At 42.2% G+C, this 24,338-nt stretch overlaps 1 protein-coding gene across 5 annotated transcripts in view; it reads left to right on the forward strand.

Annotated features, from left to right (window-relative positions):
* Positions 1–2,966: 2,966 nt before the first annotated feature.
* The window catches only part of TRA2A (transformer 2 alpha homolog), a 53,925-nt gene continuing 32,553 nt past the window's right edge, over positions 2,967–24,338 (forward strand). Inside the window, exons 1-4 of one of the 5 annotated variants that reach the window (XM_038388300.2) lie at positions 3,099–3,253; positions 14,556–14,867; positions 15,147–15,280; positions 23,512–23,683. In XM_038388300.2, the coding sequence (XP_038244228.1) occupies positions 23,651–23,683 (33 nt within the window). In that variant the 5' untranslated portion in view covers positions 3,099–3,253; positions 14,556–14,867; positions 15,147–15,280; positions 23,512–23,650. Of the gene's footprint in view, positions 3,254–4,260; positions 4,526–14,555; positions 15,281–23,511; positions 23,684–24,338 lie in introns of all 5 variants that reach the window. The other 4 variants (XM_038388301.2, XM_043509181.1, XM_038388298.2 and 1 more) reach the window with 4 other exon arrangements.

A 24,338-nucleotide genomic window follows, 5' to 3' on the forward strand; every position in this document is an offset into this window, starting at 1 on the left:
GGGGTGGAGCAGGACAAAATAGGATTCCAGTCATGGGAAAACCCCTACTTACCACCTGAGATGTCTTCTGGATCTAATAAAGACTGTACCAGGGGAAAGGATTGGGCCCAGACTAGGAAAGAGTCTAGTCTGTGAAAGAAGCTTATTGGAATATCTTTGAGGGTGAAATATTACCTGTAATCAGTTTCTTACTGTATTAGGTTTAGACTTGCCTGTTTTATTTTATTTTGCATTGTGACTTACTTTGTTCTGGCTGTTATTACTTGAAACCACTTAAATCCTACTTTTTATACTTAATAAAATCACTTTTGTTTATTAATAAACCCAGAGTAAGTGCTTAATACCTGGGGGAGCAAACAGCTGTGCATATCTCTCTATCAGTGTTATAAAGGGCGGACAATTTATGAATTTACCCTGCGTACGTTTTATACAGAGTTAAACGGATTTATTTGGGGTTTGGACCCCATTGGGAACTGTGTGTCTGGATGCTGGAGACAGGTAACCTGATGAGCTGTTTTCAGTTAAGTCTGCAGCTTTGGGGGCGTGGACCAGACCCTGGGTCTGTGTTGCAGCAGGCTAGCGTGTCTGGCTTAACAAGACAGGATTCTGGAAGTCCCAAGTTGGCAGGGAAATCAGGCTCAGAGGTAATTTCAGCACATCAGGTGACAGTCCCAATGGGATCTCGGTGACTGAACCCATCACAGAGGTGAGATTTAAATAAATTGATAAGGAGCTGAGGAGAAAGTATAGGTGATGTGTGTACTGGAGCATGTGTACAAGGTAAGATGGATATGTACGCATCTGTGCAGGAAGTTGTTGATATGTTGAGGGTTGCAGGGAGAAGGCATAAGGGGGCCTCCTGCATGCCATGTTGGGCCTCCTGCATCTCACAGTGTGTACATAGGGTTGCCAACTCTGATTGAAGCTATTCCAGGAGATTTTTTTTCCCTAACATAACATGATGTAATTTTCTTAAAATAGCCCATTAAAATCTCCTGGATTGCTTTCAATAGTCATTGGGAGATCGATGCTGATTCTAGGAGACTCCAGGCCAATCCTGGAGGGTTGTCAACCCTATATGTGTATGAGAAGAGAGTGAGATGAGAGCTTGAGCAGGCCATTATGTCTGTGCAGTTGTGGGGGGCTCTGTGCATGTGTATGTCCGTGCAGTTTGGGGGGGGTTGTGCATGCTAGTGTGTGTGTGTGTGTGTGGTTGTGAGGGCTTTGCATATGGCTGCATGTGGGTGCATTGAAGAGAGCACTGTGTGCAGGCAGATGTGTGTGTGTGTGTATGTGTATGTGTGGGACATGCACACGCTGGTGTCGTGTTGTGTAAGCCAGTGTGTGTGTGCCTTATGTATGCCAGTGTACGTTGGGGGAGAGTGTTATACATACCAGTACATGCCCCTTTGCCATACACATCAGTGTGTACAAACCCTGTCACCCATCACACACATCAATGTGTATGAGTTCTCTACCACCTATACCTTCACCACACACATTGGTGTGTGTACAAGCCTCTTTGCCCCTACACACAATCAGTGTGTACAAGCCTCCTACCATGTACACATACAACACACACTGGCGAGCCCCCACATCACATACTGCGGGGTGTAAAACCCCCCATTACACACACACCAGTGTGTAGGAGTTCACTGTTGTCACAGAGACACATGCTGATGTGCACAGTCCTCCTCTCCCTCACAGAAATGTCCAGAGTTTCCCTCAATATATTCATCAGTGTTAGGGTGACCACCTTTGCTGGATAGAAATAAGGGAAAACCACATGAAAAATAAGGGTCAGCGCTTTATTTTAAGAGATGTTTTAAGGAAACACTTTTTTCCTTAGCATATCATGTATTTTCCTCTGAAGTATATATTTCTACTGCCCTCAAGTATACAATGCAATTATCTTAAGCTTCAATTTAATGTTTAAAATGGTACTTATCAGTTTTAATACATTTCAATTAATCTTAAAATAAAGGATGGATGGTAACCCTAAGGAACAAATCAATGAAATAAGGATGGTCCTTTGAAATAGAAGATGGGTGGTCTTCCTAATCAGTGTGCATGAAGCTCCTCACAACAGTGTGTGTGTGTGGGCCCATCCCCTCCACACACACACAGATACTGGCATGCACGAGGTCCCACCTCTCTCCTCACCACACACTAATGTTTATGAGGCTCCGCTTCCTTACACGTACACTGATATGTACAAAGAAAAGGAGGACTTGTGGCACCTTAGAGACTAACACATTTATTAGAGCATAAGCTTTCGTGAGCTCACGAAAGCTTATGCTCTAATAAATGTGTTAGTCTCTAAGGTGCCACAAGTCCTCCTTTTCTTTTTGCGAATACAGACTAACACGGCTGCTACTCTGAAAACTGATATGTACATCACTCTCCCCCAACTGGCATACAAAAGGCACACACACACTGGCATACACAACACCCTGCACCAGTGTGCGCCGCGTGTCCTCTTCACACACACATCTGCCTGCACACAGTGCTCTCCTCAGTGCGCCCACATGCTGCCATATGCAAAGCCCCCACAACCGCACGCACAACCCCCGTCGCCCCCCCCCCAAATACACATGCACAGAGGCCCCCCGCACACATTGTGGCCTGCTCAAGCTCTCCTCTCACTCTCTTATATACACACGCTGTGAGACGCAGGAGTCCCAACACGCCGTGTGGTGGCTGCGGGGGGCGGGGAGCTCATACACGCTGCTGTGTGTTGTGCGTAGGGCGGCTCACACATGGAGCTGTAAGTTGTGTGTTTAGGGGGTAGCTTGTACAAACTGCGGTGGGGGGAGGGGCATGTGCGCAGCGGTGCGTGTTGACTGTGTGGGGGAATCGTACAAGCCCCCTGTGTGTTGCAGGGGGCGGGGGCACACCGTGGGCGCGCGCACGAGAGGATAAATGGGGACAGTGTCCCCCCCCCGATCTCTCCAGTTTTCAACGTCTCAGTGCGGGCGGGCGGGACGGCCCCTCCCCTCCCGCCGCGGGGACGGCGGGCGCCTCCTTTGTGATTGGCGGGGCGGCCCCGCCCCCCTGCGCGGTGTCGGGCGCAGAGGCGGCAGAGGCGCCATTTTGCGCTGCCGCCGCTGCCTGCACGACGGGTCCGGAGGCTCTGCGGGGAGGGAGGCAGGAAGGAGGCCGCTGCCCGGGACTCGCGTCCCCGTTCGCTGAGCGCAGCAATCAGCACCCCGCCGCCATGAGCGACGTAGAGGAGAATAACTTCGAGGGGAGGGTGAGTGGCGAGGCCGCCCAGGCCGTGCTGGGGGAGGCCGGCCCGGTCCTCCGGGGAGTGGGGGAGGGGAGAGGCGCTCTTTTCCGGCGGGCTGGGAGGCGCAGCAGCTTCTCCCTAAGATGGCTCCCCTGGGCGGCGCTGAGCCATCGAAGCCTCCCGCCCCCGGCGGGCTTTGCGTTGGGCCGCGCCCCGCTGCCCTTCCGCCCTCCTTTGCCCCCCACCGTTAGCTATGGGGCGCCCGGCCCTGCTGCTCCCGCCCCTCATTTCTTGATGCGGGCGATGAGCCGTGCTACCTGCCCACTTCCCTTTGAGCCCGCCTGGGGTCCCTTCCTCTCCCCGGCAGCCCCGGGGAGCGCGCTCTGAGTTTTGCTGGAGCCCTTCTCTCTTCTCCCCTTCTCCGGCTCCGAGTCCAGCTCGTCCGCCCCGCGCCCGCCCCCCCCCCCCCCCCGGACTACGGGGGTCCCGCTCCTGGAGCTTCTCTACCCGGAGGCTGGGCGCTGGAGGCGGCGCTTTGTCCGCCCTTGGGGTGGGAGGGATCCCGACGTGCCAGCGCTGGTTTGGTTGCGCTTTCTTTGGCGGGCAGTTAATGGCTCCGCCTGTGTGAGAGACGGACCGTGTCACTGCCGGAGGAGCGCAGGGACCAGCCGCCTCTACCATTCCGATGTCCCGTGATCGGGATTTCCTCTGAGCCAGACTCCCGATGCTACTGGCAGTCTCCGCTACTGCCCCGTCTATTCACCGATGATCCGATTGTCCCCCTCCTTTCCCCCGGTGCCATCTCCTGGAGTGTGGTGGCCCCTGGCCTTGTTAGGCTGAGCGCCTCACTCACTCTCTAATGATTGCTGCAGTCTTTCTGTACACGTGTGAATGGTCTCTGTACACTTTTTAGTGATGGACAAAGGCAGGAATTAGTAACTGCCTCGTACTATTTGAAACATGGGACAGATGTTCATGTCCATGTGGTCACTGCCCTCATCCCATCCCTGTTTACCTCTGTTTTATTGTAGGAAATCTTTGGTGTCCTCACAGGAGTTGCTCTTGAAGAGAACTTTAGAGGATCTTTTTTGTGACCTCCTCTGATGAACCAGCGGCAGCAGCTTTGCAGCAACCTGATGCTGCCTAGGGAAATGACCCATGAAATTCTAACAGTGCAGTGTTGTATTCCAACAAGTATCTCTACTGAAATAGCGCTACTTTTGTAACACTAAATAAAAATAGTCCCTAGGCTAGAAGTACCATACACTGTTATAGTGTTGGCTGCTGCTTCCTCAGGTGAGGTAAACAAAAACAGTTCTAGTGTGGATTATTCTGGCAAAAGTGGGTTTAGCAGCTGTGGTATTTCTGTTTTAATTAAAATGAGTAAATGGAAAATGAACTTACATTTTTAGATATCAGTTTGAAAACTTGGGTAACAAACGTGCTTGTCAGTAATTCTTTACAGTTTATGATGATCTTTGAGTACTAGTTTACCATTCATTTTTCATGTAGTAGTTTACCATTCATTACTATGTATTTTGGTATCTTGCTTTTCTTGTCAAAGACATTTTCTCATCAGTTTCTCTGGTTTAAGAGAACAGTTGTTGTTAGGAAGGTAATGAAACTGATGGGCTTCAGAATTACTGTATGTTTTCCACTGCCTGATGTTGAAATAGGAGTGTCTACTCTAAGCATTTCTGAAGCTAGGTTTCTGAGACTGCTGTTGCAGTTGGTCCCCTCTCTGTTTAGAAGAGAAAGTTTACTTGTCAATGTGTGCCATTAGCCTGACTTCAGTTCTTTTGGGAATATACTTATCTTTGTTTTCAATGATGATGAAATTTCTTAACCAGCATAGCAAATGGCAATATATTTTCCATTTTATGGTCTTCCATGCAGCTGAATGCAATGGTAGAGAAAATTAGTGATGTGTTTACTTTTGTTTATATATAGATAGATAGATATAGATATATCAGAACAGAAAACAAACACTAATTCTCGTTACTCTACGAGTATTCTAAAATTATTTTTCATCTGGTTTTCTTTTGCTTTGTGTAAAACATTTTTTTAAAGATGCAATAAATCTGTGTCTTGCATTTTCGCTTCTGAACGATTTTGAAGATCCATCTGTTGAACACTTCTCCCAAATCCAACAAAAGTCAATTACACTAAAGTTAATTAAAATAAAATTGAAGTATTGTATGGTGCTGCTTAGTTAAGTATGACAGGTTTCAGAGTAGCAGCTGTGTTAGTCTGTATTCGCAAAAAGAAAAGGAGTACTTGTGGCACCTTAGCAACTAACAAATTTATTTGAGCATAAGCTTTCGTGAGCTGCATCCGATGAAGTGAGCTGTAACTCACAAAAGCTCATGCTCAAATAAATTTGTCTCCAAGGTGCCACAAGTACTCCTTTTCTTTTTAGTTAAGTATGTGTTCTTCACTAGTCAGCCCAACCAGCCATACCTTAATCATCATGTGTCCTTGATGCATGCATTTCTGAGTGTTTTATTGTATTCTAAAATAATATGAATTGAATTGAATTACCGCTGTTGTTGGATGTTATAAAAGCCTAGTTACGATTAAGTAACTTTAAAGTGTTGCAGACTAACTTAAGAATTGCCCAACAATGTGTGATAAACCATACAATTTAAAATAAGACTTTCAATTAAGAAAAATCACACTTCTCTGAAATTATTTTATGTACTATTGCTGCAAATGACAAAGTTTACTGTACGTGAAATATTAGAAAAAGCTAGAGAATTATTTCTCAGTTTTACTTTGCATTTGACATCACTATATATAGTCAGTTTTACTTCTTTCCCTGTATAATCAGTAAGACTGTTTATAGGGGTGTCTTACCCATCCACATGGTAGGCTAGAAAACACACACTAAAGATAAATATGATTTGCAAAGCCACAAAATTGGGAAGTCTTGGTGTAGGCCTGTAGGCCTACATTAGACCTAAGTAAACTACGATTTTATATTATTTTGATTTTAATCAAAGTGATAAACCTGAAGCATGCAACCAGAAAAAATGAGGGATTGTTTGTCTTAAAATTTCTAATGGCCCTGGAAATACCACTGTTACCTTATTGAGGGTTTGAGCTAAGCAATAGAAATAAAGAAAACATGGTTAATTGAGCACCAGCTGCAGTAAATAAGTTACAAATGCTTAGTCAAGTCTTGCAGCTAGGGAAAAATATGGCAAAGTGAGATAAGAAAGTATGGTGCAGCCCTGAAGTGCTTCAGCTGATTTTAGCTAAGGTCCAATAATTGGCAGTGATATCACTTGTTTGTTATAGTGCATAAAAATAGAGGCTTTCTAGAGATTTTGTCAGTTTTCTTTAGCCTTCTGTAGACATGCCATGATGTGGGGAAGGTGTCTCCCGAGCCTGAACTTATTGTAAGCATGTTGGCCAATGCTTATAACTATTATTGTTAGGACATAGACTATAAGGATATATTCTTATATTGCTATTTTGGATGTAACTTGCACCAGGTGACCTTTGAATTAATAAAGGAATGCTTGCATGGAAACTGAGTCATGGCAAACCATAATACAGTTATTAGGGAAATTTCCATAACTTGGCAATTATAGCAATTGAAGCTATTTAAAATTATTTTATTGAAGTTGAGTAGATTCTAAGTTGATGCCTCTCTTAAAGGTCATCTGCTAAGCGAGAAAAAGGGCATGTGCATTTTTTGTATATGATGTGTATATGGAGGACTAGGAAAGTGTTTTAAAAGAAAAAAAAATCCTGCTTGTTTTTTTAACATTAAAAATGACAAAAGACCTCTATGCTGAAAGACACTGACTGGGAAACTAGTGAAATGATGACCCCATTAGAGCCAAAATGGTGGAAGTAGAGCAATTTGAAAAGGAAAAGGATTTTTATTCAGAGGGACTAAAATATTTAACACCTGATACTTTGGATAAATATATAAAAGAAGCCTTCATTAAAGATTAAATATCCTCACCTTTTCAATTAAGGTGCTAATTGATGTGGCAAACATTAAGACCTTCCAAATGAATATGGTGGTTGCTAATTGCAATACTAAGATGAAGTCTTCCTTTTCCAGCTTCTAGGAGATGGTCAAGAGTGGATTTTTTTGGTCATATCCCTGGATTTAAGTCTGGTTCATAGTTCCATTTTCTGCTCAGTCCTTAGGCCAGGGATTCTCAAACTTCATTGCACTGTGACCCCCATTCTGACAACAAAAATTACTACATGACCCCAGGATGGGGGACCGAGGCCTGAGCCTGCCCACACCCCACCGTCCTGGGTGAGGGATCCAAATCCAAGGCCCCAGGACTTCAGCCCCAGGCGGGGGGCCTGTAGCCTGAGCCACGCCACCCAGGGCTGAAGCGCTTGGGCCCCAAGCAGTGGGGCTCAGGCTTTGGCTTCAGCACAAGGCCCCAGCAGGTCTAATGCCAGTCCTGGCAACCCCATTAAAACAGGGTCCTGATGCACAATTTGAGAACCACTGCCCTATGCTCATGTACTCAGGAAAGAACTATTTTCATTCTGGTAGCTCCAGTTTCGCCTTTGTTACCTTTTGGTTCTCAAAACTGTAAGTAACATTGTTTGTCCTTCCTCAGGTCAGGGGAGCGTTCCTTGTTTCAGGGAAGAATACTTCACTAGAATTCCAGTTATCTATGTCTAAAAGGATGCTTTTATATATTATGTATGAGATGGCGGGTTGAGTAAATTGTATTACTGGATTTTTAACATTTTCTCCTGCTGTGTATAGGATGTTTTCAGAGTGAAATAAAGAACATGGGCTTATTCACCTCTTATCCACAATTTGTGCAGATTCTTACTAAATTACAGAGAACTTAAGATGAGTCTTTGTTCCCTTCATGTTCAGCTTGTTGTTGTAGTGTGATACTTGAGACTAACAAATTTATTCGGTGGAATGCATATGATGAAGTGAGCTGTAGCTCACGAAAGCTTATGCTAAAATAAATGCTAGTCTCTACAGTGCCACAAGTACTCCTTTTTCTTTTTGCGAATACAGACTAACACGGCTGCTACTCTGGAACCTATTTTTCACTTGTGAGCCTTATCTGAAGACTGAGTCCTGCTGCCTGGGGCTGAAGCATGTAACTTAGCTTTGCAAGGCCCCTTGTGGCATGGGGCCCTGGGCAGTTGCCCTGCTTGCCCCCCCTGCATTTGTGGCCCCCCCACAAACACATCTCTTGATGATCTTCCACCCCATGGGGCTGAACCCCCGAAGTTGAGAAACATTGATCTAGGTGAATTGAGTAGCCCCTGGAAGACCTCTGAGTATTCCTGGCTGAGAATCACTGCTCTAAACTACACTCTTCCTTTCCATTTCAGGATCTCAGTTTAATTCCTAATCCCAGATGGTTTCTTTGTTTTCAGAGAGGTGAATAAGCCCATATTCTTTATTTCATCCTGAGATCATTCTATGCACAGCAGGGGGAGCATGTTAAAAAAGCAGTACAACAAATTTACTCAATCCCCGTTGTCTCGTATGTAATATATAAAACCATTCTTTTAGACATTGACAATTGGGATTCCTTCCCTAAAAAATGGCGTCTTCGGCAGCTGTTTACTTGGTAGTCATGGAGCGATAGGCATATCTTGATGGAATTGCTATTCAGTTTTTCAACAGGTCAAAGTAGTAGTCAGATCTTTTCTCATCTTCCTAAGTTTGTCAGTACCTTTGATTTTAATTGAGATCTCGTCCTACTCTGTACAAATCCTAACAATGGCCATAGTCCCAAAAAGTGCTTAAGTGTGTATTTAGCTTTAAGCACATGAGCAGTCTCATTGAAGTCAGTGTGGTTACTTATGTACTTTTTCTGGGTCAGAGAAATTGTGAAAGGAGCATTGGCTTGAAAAGAGGACTTTGCAGGTGTATCTTAAAAATATACAAGTTGAGGAAATCTGGTCATCTGTTCTCTTTGTGGTCCTCTCATTGGCTGAAAGATAATTTTAGGGAAGGCTGTATCTGTAACCTTTGGTTGGGGTCAGAACATATTCTCCAAGGACAGTCTACTGCCTCAGTAGAGACCAGACACTCCCAACAAGAATTTTAGAGGACAACAGTGTGGACGTATTCTGTTGCAGCTTTTGGTGATAGCAATGGCAGTTTTCACACATGGGTAGTCCCACAGTTCTTTGGGAAATGCTCTGATAATCCCATGGTTTGTGTCTATAAGAGTATGAAAAAGGAGGATAGCTTTTTTTTTTGTTAATTGTCTGAATATTCCTGATTGTTCCCTTTGGCTTTTTGTCTTGTTACTGAGTAATTGTGGTAGTTACTGCTAGACTACTATTCATGCCATGGTAGCCAGCAGGACTGTTTATATTTTCAAAAATGAGATTTGTTCCTGTCTTTTCTACCTTATGGAGGAGGACTTGAAAACAATCCTTCTGCAAAAATACTCACCTAAATAAACCCGAAGTAGAGCACAGAATTTCTCTTTTTTGATAGAACAGTAAATGAGTACTTTCAAAGACCTTTTAGCTCCAGTTAATTTTTTGAACGCTACAGGATAAGGGTTTTCTGTTGATGATCATGTAACTCATTAACATTGTGATTTGAAATATGTTTGGGTATATTTTCTGTTGGACAGTATAGTTGGCAAATTACCTTTTTTAGCAGCAATTCATTTTCCTCCCATATATGTTGAAATACTCGTATATAGACACCTTAATGTACCGATATCACATTATAGGATTTGCAGTCTTATGCTTTGATTTGTCAAGCTCTTGATGGGGTATAAGGAAAAAAAAGCCATTAAGAGATCTGTTTCTCCATTTAAAGCAAAGTTGGTCATATTCTGTGGCAAGAAATTCCAATTGATCACCGAGTAAATAACTGTGACTGAAGGGACTCATCTGATGGATGTTACCCTGTTGATGTTTTATCCTACAGACTCAGGCTGCTGTCAGTACATTCCTTAAAATCTCCTTTTCTGATCATCTTCCTTTTTATTTTTCCTTTCCTTTTTTAAAGGGTTGTTTCTTTCCTTATTTTGCTAGTGTTTCCTTTTTGTCTATCTCTCTCTCTAGGGGAAGGATCTGGTGAAATCCCCAAGGAAGTACATAGGATGGTCCTTCCACTTTCTTCAGACCATCTCTTACAAGTGAAATGTTAGCTACATAGAAGTCTAAGACTGATTTGATATTATTCTACATGTAATATGTATGTTTTCTTTTTAACCAAGGCAAGCATACTGCAGTTTGGCATGGGGGGGGGAGAGGAAGTATGAGACATAGCCATAGTGAAATTCCATAGAATTGTTTTTCTTTCTCTATTCTACTCTTCTTGCACACAGTGCTATGCCCTATTTTATCTTTTTTAATATCTCATCTCAGAAATGGGGTCTATTGATATTCATTTGACAAGCTCGTTTTGACACACTTTGGAGATGTTCAGGTGGTCATTGAGAGGGCATAAATACCCCTTTCCACAAGACTTATTTTTTGCCCTTTTTTCCCGTTACCTCATTCTCTTCTCCACCCATGGAAATTTGAAAGAGCATTTTTTAAAAAACCCTGCAAAAGATTCAGTGGAATAGTTTAAGTACTTGGAAAGCTTGTTTTAAAGCCTTATCTGTACTGGAGAAAATAACATGGATTATTGGGAAGGCAACAGTCAGTATAACTTATATCTGAAATTTGTACAGATAAACCCCATGGTTCAACCAGTTGTATATCGGTGTAGACCCAGCCACAGTTGGTGCCATGTCAACTGATACTTATCACAGTACCCTCAGCTAGTGAATGGTCCTCAGTTTGTCGATTGTGAGTTTTCCCTCTCTGCCCTTGCTGGGCCCCCTCCCTGCCTCTGGTTTCCTCACTTCCCAGAAGAGCCCCTCTGTATGCTTTAGAAATACCTCTGGCTCTGTCTGTCCTCATCTGGTGAAGCACCTGTAGATCAGTAGCTGAAACTGTACTCTGTAGCTTGTCTACTCACCTCCAGTAATGTCCCCTGCTCTGACTATGCCACTGCTTGCTTGTGGTTCATCAGAGTGAGAATGTCAGCCATAACGTGGGCTTGCCACAGGGAGAGTGGAATTGGTCAAGGTATTCTGTTAGCTTTGAAGTGTTAGGGAGAATCTGGTACCTGCGGTATTATAAGGAGCACAGCTACTAATTGTGCTCTTGCTGCCTCTTGAGCTGGAGAATCATCCATGGATTGCAGGCTGAAGCATTCACTCTGACAAACTACCTGTAGTTTGTTAGAGCAAGAGGATTGACTGGTGAACCATTAGTGACTCACTGAGTAGCAGATAGAGGTGGAGGCATTAGTGTAGGTGTTCTGTCCAATGGTGGCAGTGGGATGGGAGGTTAATGGGGTTTAAGAAAAACAGCCTTAACTGGTAGTCAATCACAAACTGAGGACCTTCAGAACAGGAGGGAGGGCATGTCTCAGTGGCATTTCTATGGAGCAGGCTATGCTGAAAGGATGAGTAAGGCGGAGAGGGGACTCTTAGTTGGCAAATTAGGATATGTGCTGTCTTAGGCAGCAGTCAAAGATAACTGTCCACATCTTTATTTTAGGGCAGCCTTCATGTAAATTCAAATCAATGTAGGTGGTTTTTGATCTGCAAGGCCACATTCATTTATGAAAAAAGAAAAGGAGTACTTGTGGCACCTTAGAGACTAACAAATTTATTAGAGCATAAGCTTTCGTGAGCTACAGCTCACTTCATCGGATGCATTCATTTATGATTTGCCATGATGAATGTAAAAGCAAGGGCAAAACTTAAACCAATTTAGGGAGGCGAGTGTGGACTCAAGTGTTGGTATTTCCATCAGTCCTGTATGACCAGTTGAAAAGCAATAACTGATTGATTGCTCTAGTGTAGACAAGCCCTTATTTTTGGTGTGCTTTTTATCATTTTTATGACCTGGTGGCTGCATAGAAAATTCAAATCACCCAGGAGATTCCCCCCCACCCCCCAATCCATTAAACATTATGTGCTAAGGAAAAATCTTACTTCCTGGGACAGGAATTATATTATAGGACAACACATAATATATGAGGCTTGTGGATTATATCCATCCCATAAAATGCTTGTGTACAAAACCATGCTCTGTTTGTGTTGTAGATGATAAAACTTTAAAGATGCCATATTGGTTTGGGGCTGGGAGAGGTGGGGAGAGGAGAATTTGGGGAAAGAAGGTAGGAATGGTGAGGGCTCTGGGGAAAAAATCCTTCCCAACAGAAGACTTCATCCCATATTATGTATCTCACCAGGGATTGGAAACCTGTTCTAGTTCAGCAAAAGACCACAAGTAAGGGGAAATATTTTCTTAGCTGCTTTGCTTTCCTTAGATCCTTAAACTATCTCATAAAACCATTGTACAGATTCCTTCAATAGTTGCTTTGAAGTTCTGTGGGAGTAATGGTCTGTTATATCAGAAAGTTATGAACATCTGGCATTGACCTATAGTATGCAATTGCTGATAGATAATAGTTATTTCCTCAGCTGCAGTCCATATCTCCAATTGTTATTAATATTTAAAGGTTTGGAACTTGTAAGGATCTGTGCTCTCACTACCATTTGAAAATTGGAACAATTGAACTGTCCTGTGAATTTAAACTGTTCTGGATCCACACACATTTTAAAAATAAAACAAATGGATTATAGTTTGACCTGTATGAATGAGTTATTGTTTCCTTTCAAATATCTGGCAGATACATTCATGTCAATATGGCATTAATTGGAAACCATGTTGGCAATGTCAGCAGAGTTTTAAGTTTGAATGGACAGGGATACTAAACTATAAACTCTTATACCAGAGGTGTCAAATATATAGCCTGTGGGCCACACCTTTCCCTTTTTAATTTGATTGACAGGTCAATTACACTTCTGCAACATGAAATTTAATTGCTGATCACTTTTAATGAGGAAGGCAGTGGGAATTATTGCTGTAGGTATTGGAAATTGCTGCAGGGAATAAAGAGTAGAGGAAAGAATAGAGGAGGCTCTCAGACAATGAAGGGGCAGAGAAATAGAGTAAGGAAACAAAGAAAAGGCAGGAATAGTTGTGGGCCTGAAAGGGAGCATGTTTTCTGAGTGAGCTCTGGATGTGAGAATAAGGCATGGAATAGAATAAAGATATGTAAAGCCACCTTCTTCCTGTGATCTCTATGGAAGCCTCCCATGGACATCAGAGGGCATTCTGAATAGTTAGCCGTCTGAATGTAGCTCGCTCTCTCTTTCTCTTAAATTCTTGTTGAGGTATATTGGGGAAGCTTGCTCAGGTTGTGTTATGAGGCTTAAATAGAAATAGTTAAAATCCTCTACTATCTGGTCATTTTAGTACTTGTGAAAAGGTAAGAGAAGGGAAACTCTTCTTTAAGTAGGAAAGGCACTAAAGAAATTGACCATGTTAACTACAGAATGAGAGATGATTTGGAAACATCCCATAAGATTAGCAGATGATATACAATTAGTAAAACGGAATGAGAGAGAGAGACAGTGAAAACCAGAACAGAATGTAACAAAGAAAATAAAAGAACATGAAATTTTGTAATTAACATTTGTCATATTTAATACTTGTCCATATCTAAACATTTACAATTACTTAAAGCAAATTTAAGCCATATATGGCTAAGCTTCCTAGAAAAAAGTGTTTTAGGGGAAAAAAATCCTATCCTGCTCTGTTTGCTTGTTTTCCTGGTTATTTCTCCGGTGTGTGTGTTTATACAGTAAAAATGGCCCTTCTTGGGTTGCTTTGTCCTATAATACACATTTTATTTTAAATATGGCTTTAATATTTGAGGAAAATAGGATAACAATAAGGAAGAAAAGAATATTATTAGAGAATCATTAACTTTAGGTTTAGTTTGGGCCCTGTATATATCTCTGTGCATAGACAATTTTTTTTTTGACTGGGAAAGCTCTGCTTTAACGTTCTGTTGAACTAAACATGGCTTAATAAAAGCTTATTACAAGACTAGCATTGTAGGTATTTAATATCAAAGTGCAAATTTAATATTAGGGAAAATCTATTTTATATCAGAACATCTTAATATATTTGTGCAAATTAAGTTTTTAGTACATGTTTGTATCTTGTAGAAATTCCTAAAAAATAAGGATAATTCTAGAATTTGAAAGGGGAGGAGGGCAGTTTTGAAACATTTAGAGAAAATCAGTAAACTTATTGTCAGAACCTAGAAATAATACAATTTTAAAGATTTAAAAAAAATGTTTTTATAAAAATAGTTACTTGCACTTTACCTGCTGGCTTTTCAATTTTGGTAGATAACATTCTGAACTCCAGCAGAGTTTTATAATCCCTAGTGCTTAAATATACTAAATGTTCTTTTTCCATTAAGGTTAATGTTCGTGAAGAAATTGAAGAGTTTTTTCCAAGATTGTGGAAGATAAATCAAGATAAAAGAAGGCTAATGAAAAATATTAAAGATCAGAAAATTAAAATTGAATGGGGGAAAAAATTGAACAGAAGATTGGTCAGATAGAAGCACTTGAATGTTTTTTTTAAGGCTATAATGAATTGTTTGAATTGGGGAAGATACACGAAGTATGAAAAATGAAAAACTCAATGAAGAATGAAGAAAAGTAGAAAGCAAGAGTGAAGTAGAATTAAAAGAATCTGGAAGAATGAATGGGTCCTAGGTTAAGTAAATGTATGGTTTATGTTCCAGTGTCTGTATGATCAAGTTGTAGATGAATTTGCATGATTACTTAGTTAATAGAGAATTGGTGATCTGGTTCAAGTAGGGAATTATTTGAGGAAAGCATACAATATTAACAGTGGGTTAACAGACTGAAATTTGTTCTGGAGGGTATTGCCTAACCATTTGTCTTTCAGGAGCAATCAAAATATTATAATTACGGTACTTTAAATGTTAGGAGTTAGGCATTTATGTGACCAGTACCATTTGTAATACTATCTTTTTTGTTAGGAGTCTCGCTCCCAGTCAAAATCTCCAGCTGGGAGTCCTGCTCGTGTAAAATCGGAGAGCAGGTCAGGATCTCGTAGTCCATCGAGGGCTTCCAAACATTCTGAATCACACTCCCGGTCAAGGTCAAAATCCAGGTATGTACTGAATTTGATAAAAATTAATTCTGCATCATATATCCATGGGTATGATGTAAGATACCTAGAGCTTCTGATTTTCAGTTTCAACCAAGAAACACATTAAAACTCTCCAATACAGAAATCTGTTACACCCAAGAAACAGTGGAAAAACATCAGAAATGTTTACTTGTATCTGAAGTCTTGTCTACATGAAGCAGAAATGTAGATTGTTGCATAACATGTTGGGCATTAACTGGGCCCTGTTAGTCTACACTAAAATCCCTCGTGCACTTTACTATAGTGCTGAAACAGCACCATGCTCTTCTTTGAGGAGTGGATGTGGATGCTCCACTTCAGGTGAATCTGTGCACCTGTGCTTGGAATCGGAGATTTTTAGTATCCATGCCTGGTTGGGTCACGTGTGCTGTCCCCATCTCACAGAGTACCAGTTTATAACCCAGTTAGTTCATAGTTAACTTTCCTATCTTTTCCCCGTTTGTTTTTCTTTTAAAAAATAAATAAATAAAAATCTTATTTTAGATGTTTACGTTTGTTGTTGGTGTACTCCTTAGTGTAGTATAATTACCCTCCCTCATGGGAGAACCATATTCTAAGGGGCGTGACCAGTTCTCCCTACCACTCTCTCAGAGGAAAGAGTACTTCCCCAAAAAAACAACATAGAAATGGGCTCCAACTTTCCTGTCTCAGGAAGCTGCCAAAAAGAGACTTTCTCCAGCCTCTAAGACATATCAGTATTGACTGCACCAAGACCATCCACCTCTAACATGGGAGCATTTGGTACTGTGTGAGCAAAAGACCCTAAGAGGGCTGGCTCAGAAAAAGGCAAAAATGGAGAAATCCCTGTCTCGGTACTGCCAGAGCTAATCAAATGTGGCACTAAGCAGCTTGGCACCACTACAATCTATGGCACTGCTTCCTGCCTACACAGTGCATAGCACAAGATCCTCGGCACCGGCAACTGCGGTAAAGGTGCTGGTACCACTGACAATACCCTCCTTGGTATTGATGCTCTCTGTACTGCAGCAATTCCTCTGGCATAAGGACCTTTTAGTCTCATCAGCACCGAAATCTCCACTCTTCAATACTGATCTTACTCCAGCATGTTCAGTACTGTACCAACTTACCAGACTAGCAAGATCAGCTCCTCCTTTATCATGAGATGATGCTAATGATAATGAAGGGGAAATCTACTCCTCCCACCGCTCCTCACCTACCCACACCAGACCAGTTCCACTACAACAGGAGTACCAACTCAAGGATGGTATAGACACCCAATGATGCTGCCACCAGTGCCATTTCCACCACAGTGGTCTTATTGGGACTCATGGGCAGTGTACTGCAAACCCAGTTGTAAGTCCCCCAGTTCACAGACAGAGGGTGAGGTGTTCCTCATCACCCTTTGCGCCTGTATCCTCTGCACCTCTGGAAGAGGCAGTTGAGGGAAGTCACCCTAGATACCAGTTTTTCATCCTCCTTTCTGGATGAAGCTATCATTCTTCCACCATCCACAATGGGGGGATGACTTTAAACAGTTCTGAGAACTATTTAAGAGAATCACAGATTTATTAGAGATTCCATTGGAACAAGTTGCAGAGTCCCAATATAAGTTGTTGGACATCCTCCAGACTTCAGCCTCTTCTGAGATTGCCCTACCAATAAACGAGGCACTCATGGACGTGGCCAAGACCATCCAACAGACCCTGGCAACAATTCTACCTGCTTGTAAAAGAGTGGACAAAAAAATACTACGTCCGCTCCAAGGGAATGCAATTTTTGTTTTCCCATCCCACACCAAACTCTCCAGTGGTAGAGGCTGTGAATGAGTGGGGCAGGCAACATCACTCTAGAACCACTCCATATGAAGGGGACTGGAAGTGGTTAGACCTCTTTGGGCGTAAGGCCTACTTGTCAGTGATCCTACAATTCAGGATTTCCAATTATGAGGTACTGATAGCCAAAAACAATTATACAAATTATTGAAAAAATGTCTGAATTTATTGATCATCTCCCTGAGGACAAAAAAAGAGCCATTCAAAGCAACCACATCAGAGGCCCACCTTCTCGCTTGAACAGTCTTACAAGCCTCTCTGGACATAGCAGCACATTCCATAGCCATAGTATGTGACAAGTTCCCTGGCTCCACCTCTCTGGTTTTCCCAAAGAGGACAATCTACTGTCAAAGATCTCCAGTTCGAGGGTCCAAAGCTGTTTGCAGCCAAGATTGACGAGTCTCTTCACATGTTAAGACTCCAGGGTGACTCTCAAATCATTGGGCATTTACATACCTTCTCAAAAGAAAAAACTAGAAGTATTATTTGGTGTAAAGAACAAGATCTACACCCTACCTCAGAGGCAGTATGACCCGGAAAGACACAGACCCACTAGACAGAGGACCACTCTCTTCTCAGCCCCTTACATCCCAACAACCTGCCTCTAAACAATGGTTTCAAGGATTCAGTCAAGGACCAGACATACCTCTCACAAGAGTCTTCTGTTGCTGGAACCATCCAGCACCATCCATCCATTCGGAGACTGTCTGACTCCATTCCACCCAGCATGGCAAAACATCATGTCAGACAAATGGGTACGGGAAATCATCAAGATTGGCTATTCTGTGCAATTTGTCTCCATTCCCCCTACCTATTCTCTCTGCCTCTCATTAGGGATCCTTCTCATGAACACCTACTATGACAGGAGGTAAACCATCTCATACCTGGGGCAATGGGGGGAGCATCATGCGTTGGGGGGCCAAAATACAAGTGGACACAGCGCCATTTTCCTAAAGGTCAGCCCTGACTACACGATGTACCTGCCTTCACAAATGGAAAAGATTCTATACGTGATGCCAGAATAGGCAAACAGTGGCAACTACCGCTCCTTTACCAGTGGTATTGGATTACATACTAGAGCTCAAGGAACTTTGGTCTCTCAATGAGCTTGATCAGAGTACATCTCACAGGAATCACGGCGTTCCTCCACAAAGTGGACAAGTTCTTGATCTTTGCTCACCCTACCACTAAAATGCTTCCTCAAGAGTGTTTGTAATCTTTAACCTGTAATACGAGCCACTACTACATCATGAGACCTCAGATTGGAGCTACAATGCCTTATGGGGGCCCCTTTTGAACAGTTAGTGACATGTTTACTTCTCCGCCTTTCAGTGAAGGTGGCCTGCCTTGTTGCTGTCAGATCTGCCTGACAAGGAGAAGAACTGAGGGCCCTCATGGTACATTCCTCATGCACAAAATTTTTGAAAAACAGTTACCCTGTGACTACATCCCAAATTCCTACCTAAAATAGTTTCATCATTACATTTGAATGAACCCATCCATTTCCCATTGTTCTTCCCAGAACCTCATGGGAACAAACACTTTATATCCTGGGCATCCCGGGCACTAGCTTTTTACAATGAAAGGACCAAGTCTTTCCGGAAGTTACCAAAGTTATTTCTTTCCATCACGGAACGATCTACAGGAGACACCATATCCAAACAAAGGCTGTGGAAATAGATCACCAGCTGGATTGACTTTTATTGACATCAACAGCAACAACCCCCACCTGGGACCCGTACATACTCCACCAGAGCCACATCAGTAGCCTTCCTCAACAATGTGCCTGTTATGGACATCTGCAAACCTAGCAACCTGGGCATCAGTCCATACATTCACACAGCACTATGTCACAGAGCTGCATTCATCATCAGACACTCTACTGGAACTTGCGGTTTTATCATCTGCCATGATTGCAACTCCAAAGCCCCTCCGTTCCACCAAGGGGGGGCACTGCTTTACAGTCACCTAAAGTGGAATACGCACAGGGACGCTCCTTGAAGAAGAGGCAAGTGTTACTCGCCTTGTGCAGTAACAGAGCTGCCTTAAGATGGTTGTCCCTGTGGGTGCTCCACTACCTTTCCTCCTCTCCTCTACGTCAGAGTTTCTACACCAGAGACTGGAGTAGAGAAGGAACCGAAGGGGGGGGGGGTTGGTCACACAGCACTATGTAACCACCAGAGGCGGCATGAGACGGGGACAGCGCATGTGCGACCCAACCAGGCACCGCTACTAAAAATCTCAGATTCACCTGAAGTGGAGCATCCGCAGGGACAAGCATCTCAAAGAACCTCAGTTATTGTACAGGGTGAGTAACTGTCTCTTAAAGCACACTAGGGAAAATTACAAAAATTACTCATTACAATAGATACAAAGTGTGTGTCCTGGTGAAACTCCAGGTTTTAGACAACTACATAACACTCAAATTGCTTAAAAAAAAAAAAAACACCCCCTCCTTCCCAAATGAAATTAACAAACCTGAAAAACAGAAGCCCCAAAAATACCTTATTGTGATTGTCCTTGTTCTTGTTTGTTATTGGGACATAGTTTCCGCTTTGTTTTGTCCATAATGCACTGTTTAAACAGACAGTAACAAAAGAGCTACCTGGCCCTAACATATCCTCTTAAGAAGTACTCCTATACAGGGCAGAAAACACTATCTCCGTAGCTATTATTTTGACATTGTGGTATACATAATATAATTAATGTGCTTGGTACTGTTTTCACTTGCAACTTTTGTAAAAGTTTTATAAATTATAGTTTTGGCAACATCCCTGCTCATACGTGCCATACCCTTGACTGAAAAGTTGTGGAGTGCTCTGAGCTGTACTAGTTCGTCTGAGAGCCCAGCTTGCAGAGGGGGGTGTGTGTGTGTGTATGTATTGTGACAAAGTTCTAGCTTTACCTTGGTGGGTCTTGTGCTTGTTGGCAGATTTGCTCGCCTTGGAGCTTCACAGCAGCCCTCAGCTTGGCCGTTTTTTCTGAATTCACTGTCGAGGTCGACACCTCCTGGGTCTGACCAGGAGTTGGGAGGAGGCCATGGGGAAGTAGCCCAGGGAGTTAGAGCGGTCGCACAGCTATTCCAGGAGGCACTCTAGACAGCTGCATTCCACAGGGCACTGGGCTGGAACCCAGAGTTGAGGGCGGGCCCGGGTTCCTCCCAACACCTTCTTTATCCTCACCATAGGACCTTCCTCCTGGTATCTGATAATGCTTGTACACCTCAATCCTCCAACAGTCCGCGTTCTCTCTCTCAGCTCTTAGTGCCTCTTGCTCCCAACTCCTCACACGCACACTACAAACTGAAGTGAGCTCCTTTCTAAAACCCAGGTGTCCTGATTAGCTTGCCTTAATTGATTCTAGCAGCTTCTTGATTGGCTGCAGGTGTTCTAATCAGCCTGTCTTAATTGTCTCCAGAAGGTTTCTGATTGTTCTGGAACCTTCCCTGTTACCTTACCCAGGAAAAAGGGACCTACTTTAGCCTGGGGCTAATATATCTGCTTTCTGTTACTCTTGTATAGCCATCTTGTCCAACCCTGTCACAATATATGTGGTGGTTTCTTATTCATTAGTTTTTCATCTTAATTTATTTATCGTAAGCTCTTCAGAGCAAGGACATAGTCTAAGTGCTTTACAAAAGTATGGCAAGGACAAGGGGGCATCATTCCTGATTGGTGGCTCTAAGCACTACCTCAATACAAATAAATAAGAGGTATTTTGTTAATTTCATTATGATTATTTTGTACTTTTGCAATTACTTGGATTTTTACTTAGCTCTTCTTTTGTGGGGGGGGTATTCTGGTCTGTACATGATTTGGCAGTTTAAGGAAGGTTATGATTCATTACTACAGTTCGAAAAGAAAAATAGTGTAATGGTTAAGTGTCAGGAGATATGAGTTTTATTCCTAGCTCTGCCACAGGTTTGTGGTATGGTCTTGGGCAGGTCAATAATGTCAAAGGAACAGAGGCATACAAAACGGGAATACTACTTTTGGTCGGTCTTATCTATTTACTATTGGGGGAGGGACTGGTCTTGTATATGAATGCCATTTAAAATTGGGGTAGGGGACTCTAATCTCAGTTGAAGCTGCAAAGTGCTATTGTAGTCCAAATAATAGTAATATTAACTTAAACTTTCAGTGTTTGTTCCCATATTACATAGATAAAGTAGAACAGTTGCTCAAAGTTAATGCTCATGCCACTTCCCCAAAAAACTTTGGTTAATCAAGCTAGAGAAAACGCTGGGTTCCAAAGAAGGTTGGTTCTAATTGCTGAATAGAAGGTTCTCCTCATATTAGCAAAATAGATCTACAGAAGTATGAGCTTTACAAGACAGATCAGTTAACTTGTTGGAAGGGATGAAGACTGTTTATACGAAGACTGACAACTTGGGTATGTTTGCAACTCTAGTTTACTGAATGTGACCCTGCTATCCTTTGACAGTCTTTCCTGCAAATGTCCGTAAGATTTGTTAATTTGTATTTCCCCCTACAAGATATTAGGCAACCATTAGTGGGATTTTAAAAAAGTACTTGGTGGTTTTGCCCTTACTTTTGTTCTACTGAATGCAGGGATGCATGTAGCTGTCAGAAGCTACATGCATCCCTGCATTCAGTAGAATAAAAATACCCTGATGAACCAGAGAAAAACATACCAAAAGTATCTTAGGGCTAAATGAGCAAGGGATAATGGTTCATGAGTGTAGTTGCTGACGGTTTCAAACAGAATGGGTAAAATTAAATTACATAGGATGTTATACCATTTATTAAAGGTTCTCCTCCTTTTTTGGTGGAGCTGTAATTCATGCTTTACCTAGCAATTGTTGCTAGGCTGGCAGGCAGTTTTTGTTGCTCTGCATGAAGGCAAACTTGGACTTGTGGTCTTTGGAGAAAGCTATTTGGAAAGAAATCTGGAGTGTAAAGAGTATAGGAATATGTCTGAACCACAAATAAATGTGACATAGTAATGTGGGTAGGCATACTTGTGCTAACTTCAGTCTAGAAGGGTTGGAATGACTGGAAGAGTGGTGCATACGTTTCTTGACTGTTTTACCCATGCATAACTTGCAGTAGCTAGAGTCCCAGGAGGGCTTGTACTGCAGTAGCTTCCCCTTCCACATCCTCACTACCTACCACTGTTACCCACTCTAGTTAGATTAAAGCTAGTGTGGGTATAATTGCCTGTGCTGCAATTGCACTTACACATGTAGTATAGATGTACCTAGGGCTGACTGGTGGTACTCACAATTGGAATGCAAAATGATATTTAGCCATCAGGGAAGTGTCCACAGCTAGAATGTAGGAAAAACAGCCACGGAGACCATTCAGAGTGATGACAAAGGTAGGAAGCTTGAGTTGGCAGCTCTTAGGAGCTTTGTGGCTATGTTACGAGAATGATTGCTGTCAATTGCAGTCACTAAACGGTCAAATCTGTAGAAGCCTGAATACGACCAAACTTTAAATGACACAGTGAAGTTTTTGTAAGGGGCATTTCTGAGAACGATCTCTAAACTTATGTAATTGAGATCAATGACTTCAAATCAACCAAACTGGTTTCTTCATAATTACTGAATGACAATTTCTGTGGTTTACCAAAACTTTTCAGGTCCTCTGACTTGCAGTTAGTTGTGAGGTGTTAGAGCATAGGTTTCTTAATGAGCATGAATGATATGAATGCCAAAAGACCATGAATTGAACTCTGCAAACTGCCAGGCATTCTTTGGCTGTTGCAGTATGTTTCTCTTGGACTGTTAGGCCAGGAGGGCTGTACCCTACCTGTGACTGATACTTGTGTGTGGAAATCACATAACTGAATAGTTTTGTACCATCCTACTGAGAACAGCTGGACATGTGTGACTGATGTGAAGAACAGCCTACCTACCTGAAACTAGCATGGTCCTTCTGGCCTTAATTTTGGATTACTGTTGAGCTTAGGTTTACCTCAGTCATAAAAGTTAGACAGCAAAGCCCTGCTAGATCTGTTCATCTCCCTGCTGATGTAAGACTTTCTTAAAACATAGTATACTGGGCTTCCATATCACTGCAAGTTATAGATGTCATTTTATATTAACATGCTGTGGGTGTAAGATTAGAAATCTCTTCTCTAATTTAAAATATATTCTAGTTCACATGGCAAAAGTGTACTTGCCATGTGAGTTTGAATCACATTACTGATCAGACTTAGTCCAGTTTTAAACTACTAGAAATCTGCAATTGTCAAATCTATAGACACATTAAGAAGTAGAATTTAAACAATATTTTAAATGTTTGTGTGTGGTGATAGTGAATTTGTGAAATCTCCTTTAGGGACATATACTTTTTAAAATTTAATTTATTGCGTGTATTTCACATATATATATATTTCTATGTATATCTCTGAAAACTTTCTTCTTCATTGAAGGTCCAGATCAAGAAGACATTCTCACAGACGTTACACTCGCTCCAGGTCCCATTCTCATTCTCATTCGCATAGGAGACGATCTCGAAGCAGATCGTACACACCCGAATATCGTCGCCGAAGGAGCCGCAGTCATTCTCCAATGTCTAATCGAAGAAGGCACACTGGCAGCAGAGTATGTGGTATTAATCAGGGCTGAGTATTTTAAATAAATGATGTAAGGTATTGCTCCCTGTGGACATTTCTATCATAAGGGAGGCTAGTTTTTTTTAAAGTGCTTATGAGTTTACTGTATTTTCTTTGTGTATGTGGATGAAGAAGGCAAGACAAATTCTAGGAGATGTCTGCCTCTAAGCCTGACTGAAGGATTAAGAGATTTCTGGATTGGTTATCCATGCGTAGCTTGCAGTGTACTGTGTTTAGGGCACTTATGACTATTCATGTCTAATAACAGCTAAAGAAGGCTATGATTAAGATGCATTTCTTGTGCCGTCTTCGTGAGGGAGGTGCTCTATAGGCTCTCGTCTTGGTGCATCTGGAGTTGATCAGTTCTGCTAAGTGCTTTGGCTGGATGGATTTGGGAACATAATGTAGGAATCTGCCTATATAATGATTCCAGCCAGAGGAGTAAAGAATCTAGCCTTGCCACGGTCTCATCTACAACATGATAGCATGTAAGGGAGAACAAATCTGTTGGCATTGAATGAATAGAAGTGGCATGGATTTTTGAAGAATAAACATTGTTATAAGTTTTTTAAAATAAAGTACACTTTTATTTAGCTACAGTGTAAACATTAGTTTATTATGTATACTTATGAAAGACAATAAGT

The sequence above is a fragment of the Dermochelys coriacea genome, chromosome 2, assembly GCF_009764565.3.
Source record: "Dermochelys coriacea isolate rDerCor1 chromosome 2, rDerCor1.pri.v4, whole genome shotgun sequence".
Lineage (NCBI taxonomy): Eukaryota > Metazoa > Chordata > Testudines > Dermochelyidae > Dermochelys > Dermochelys coriacea.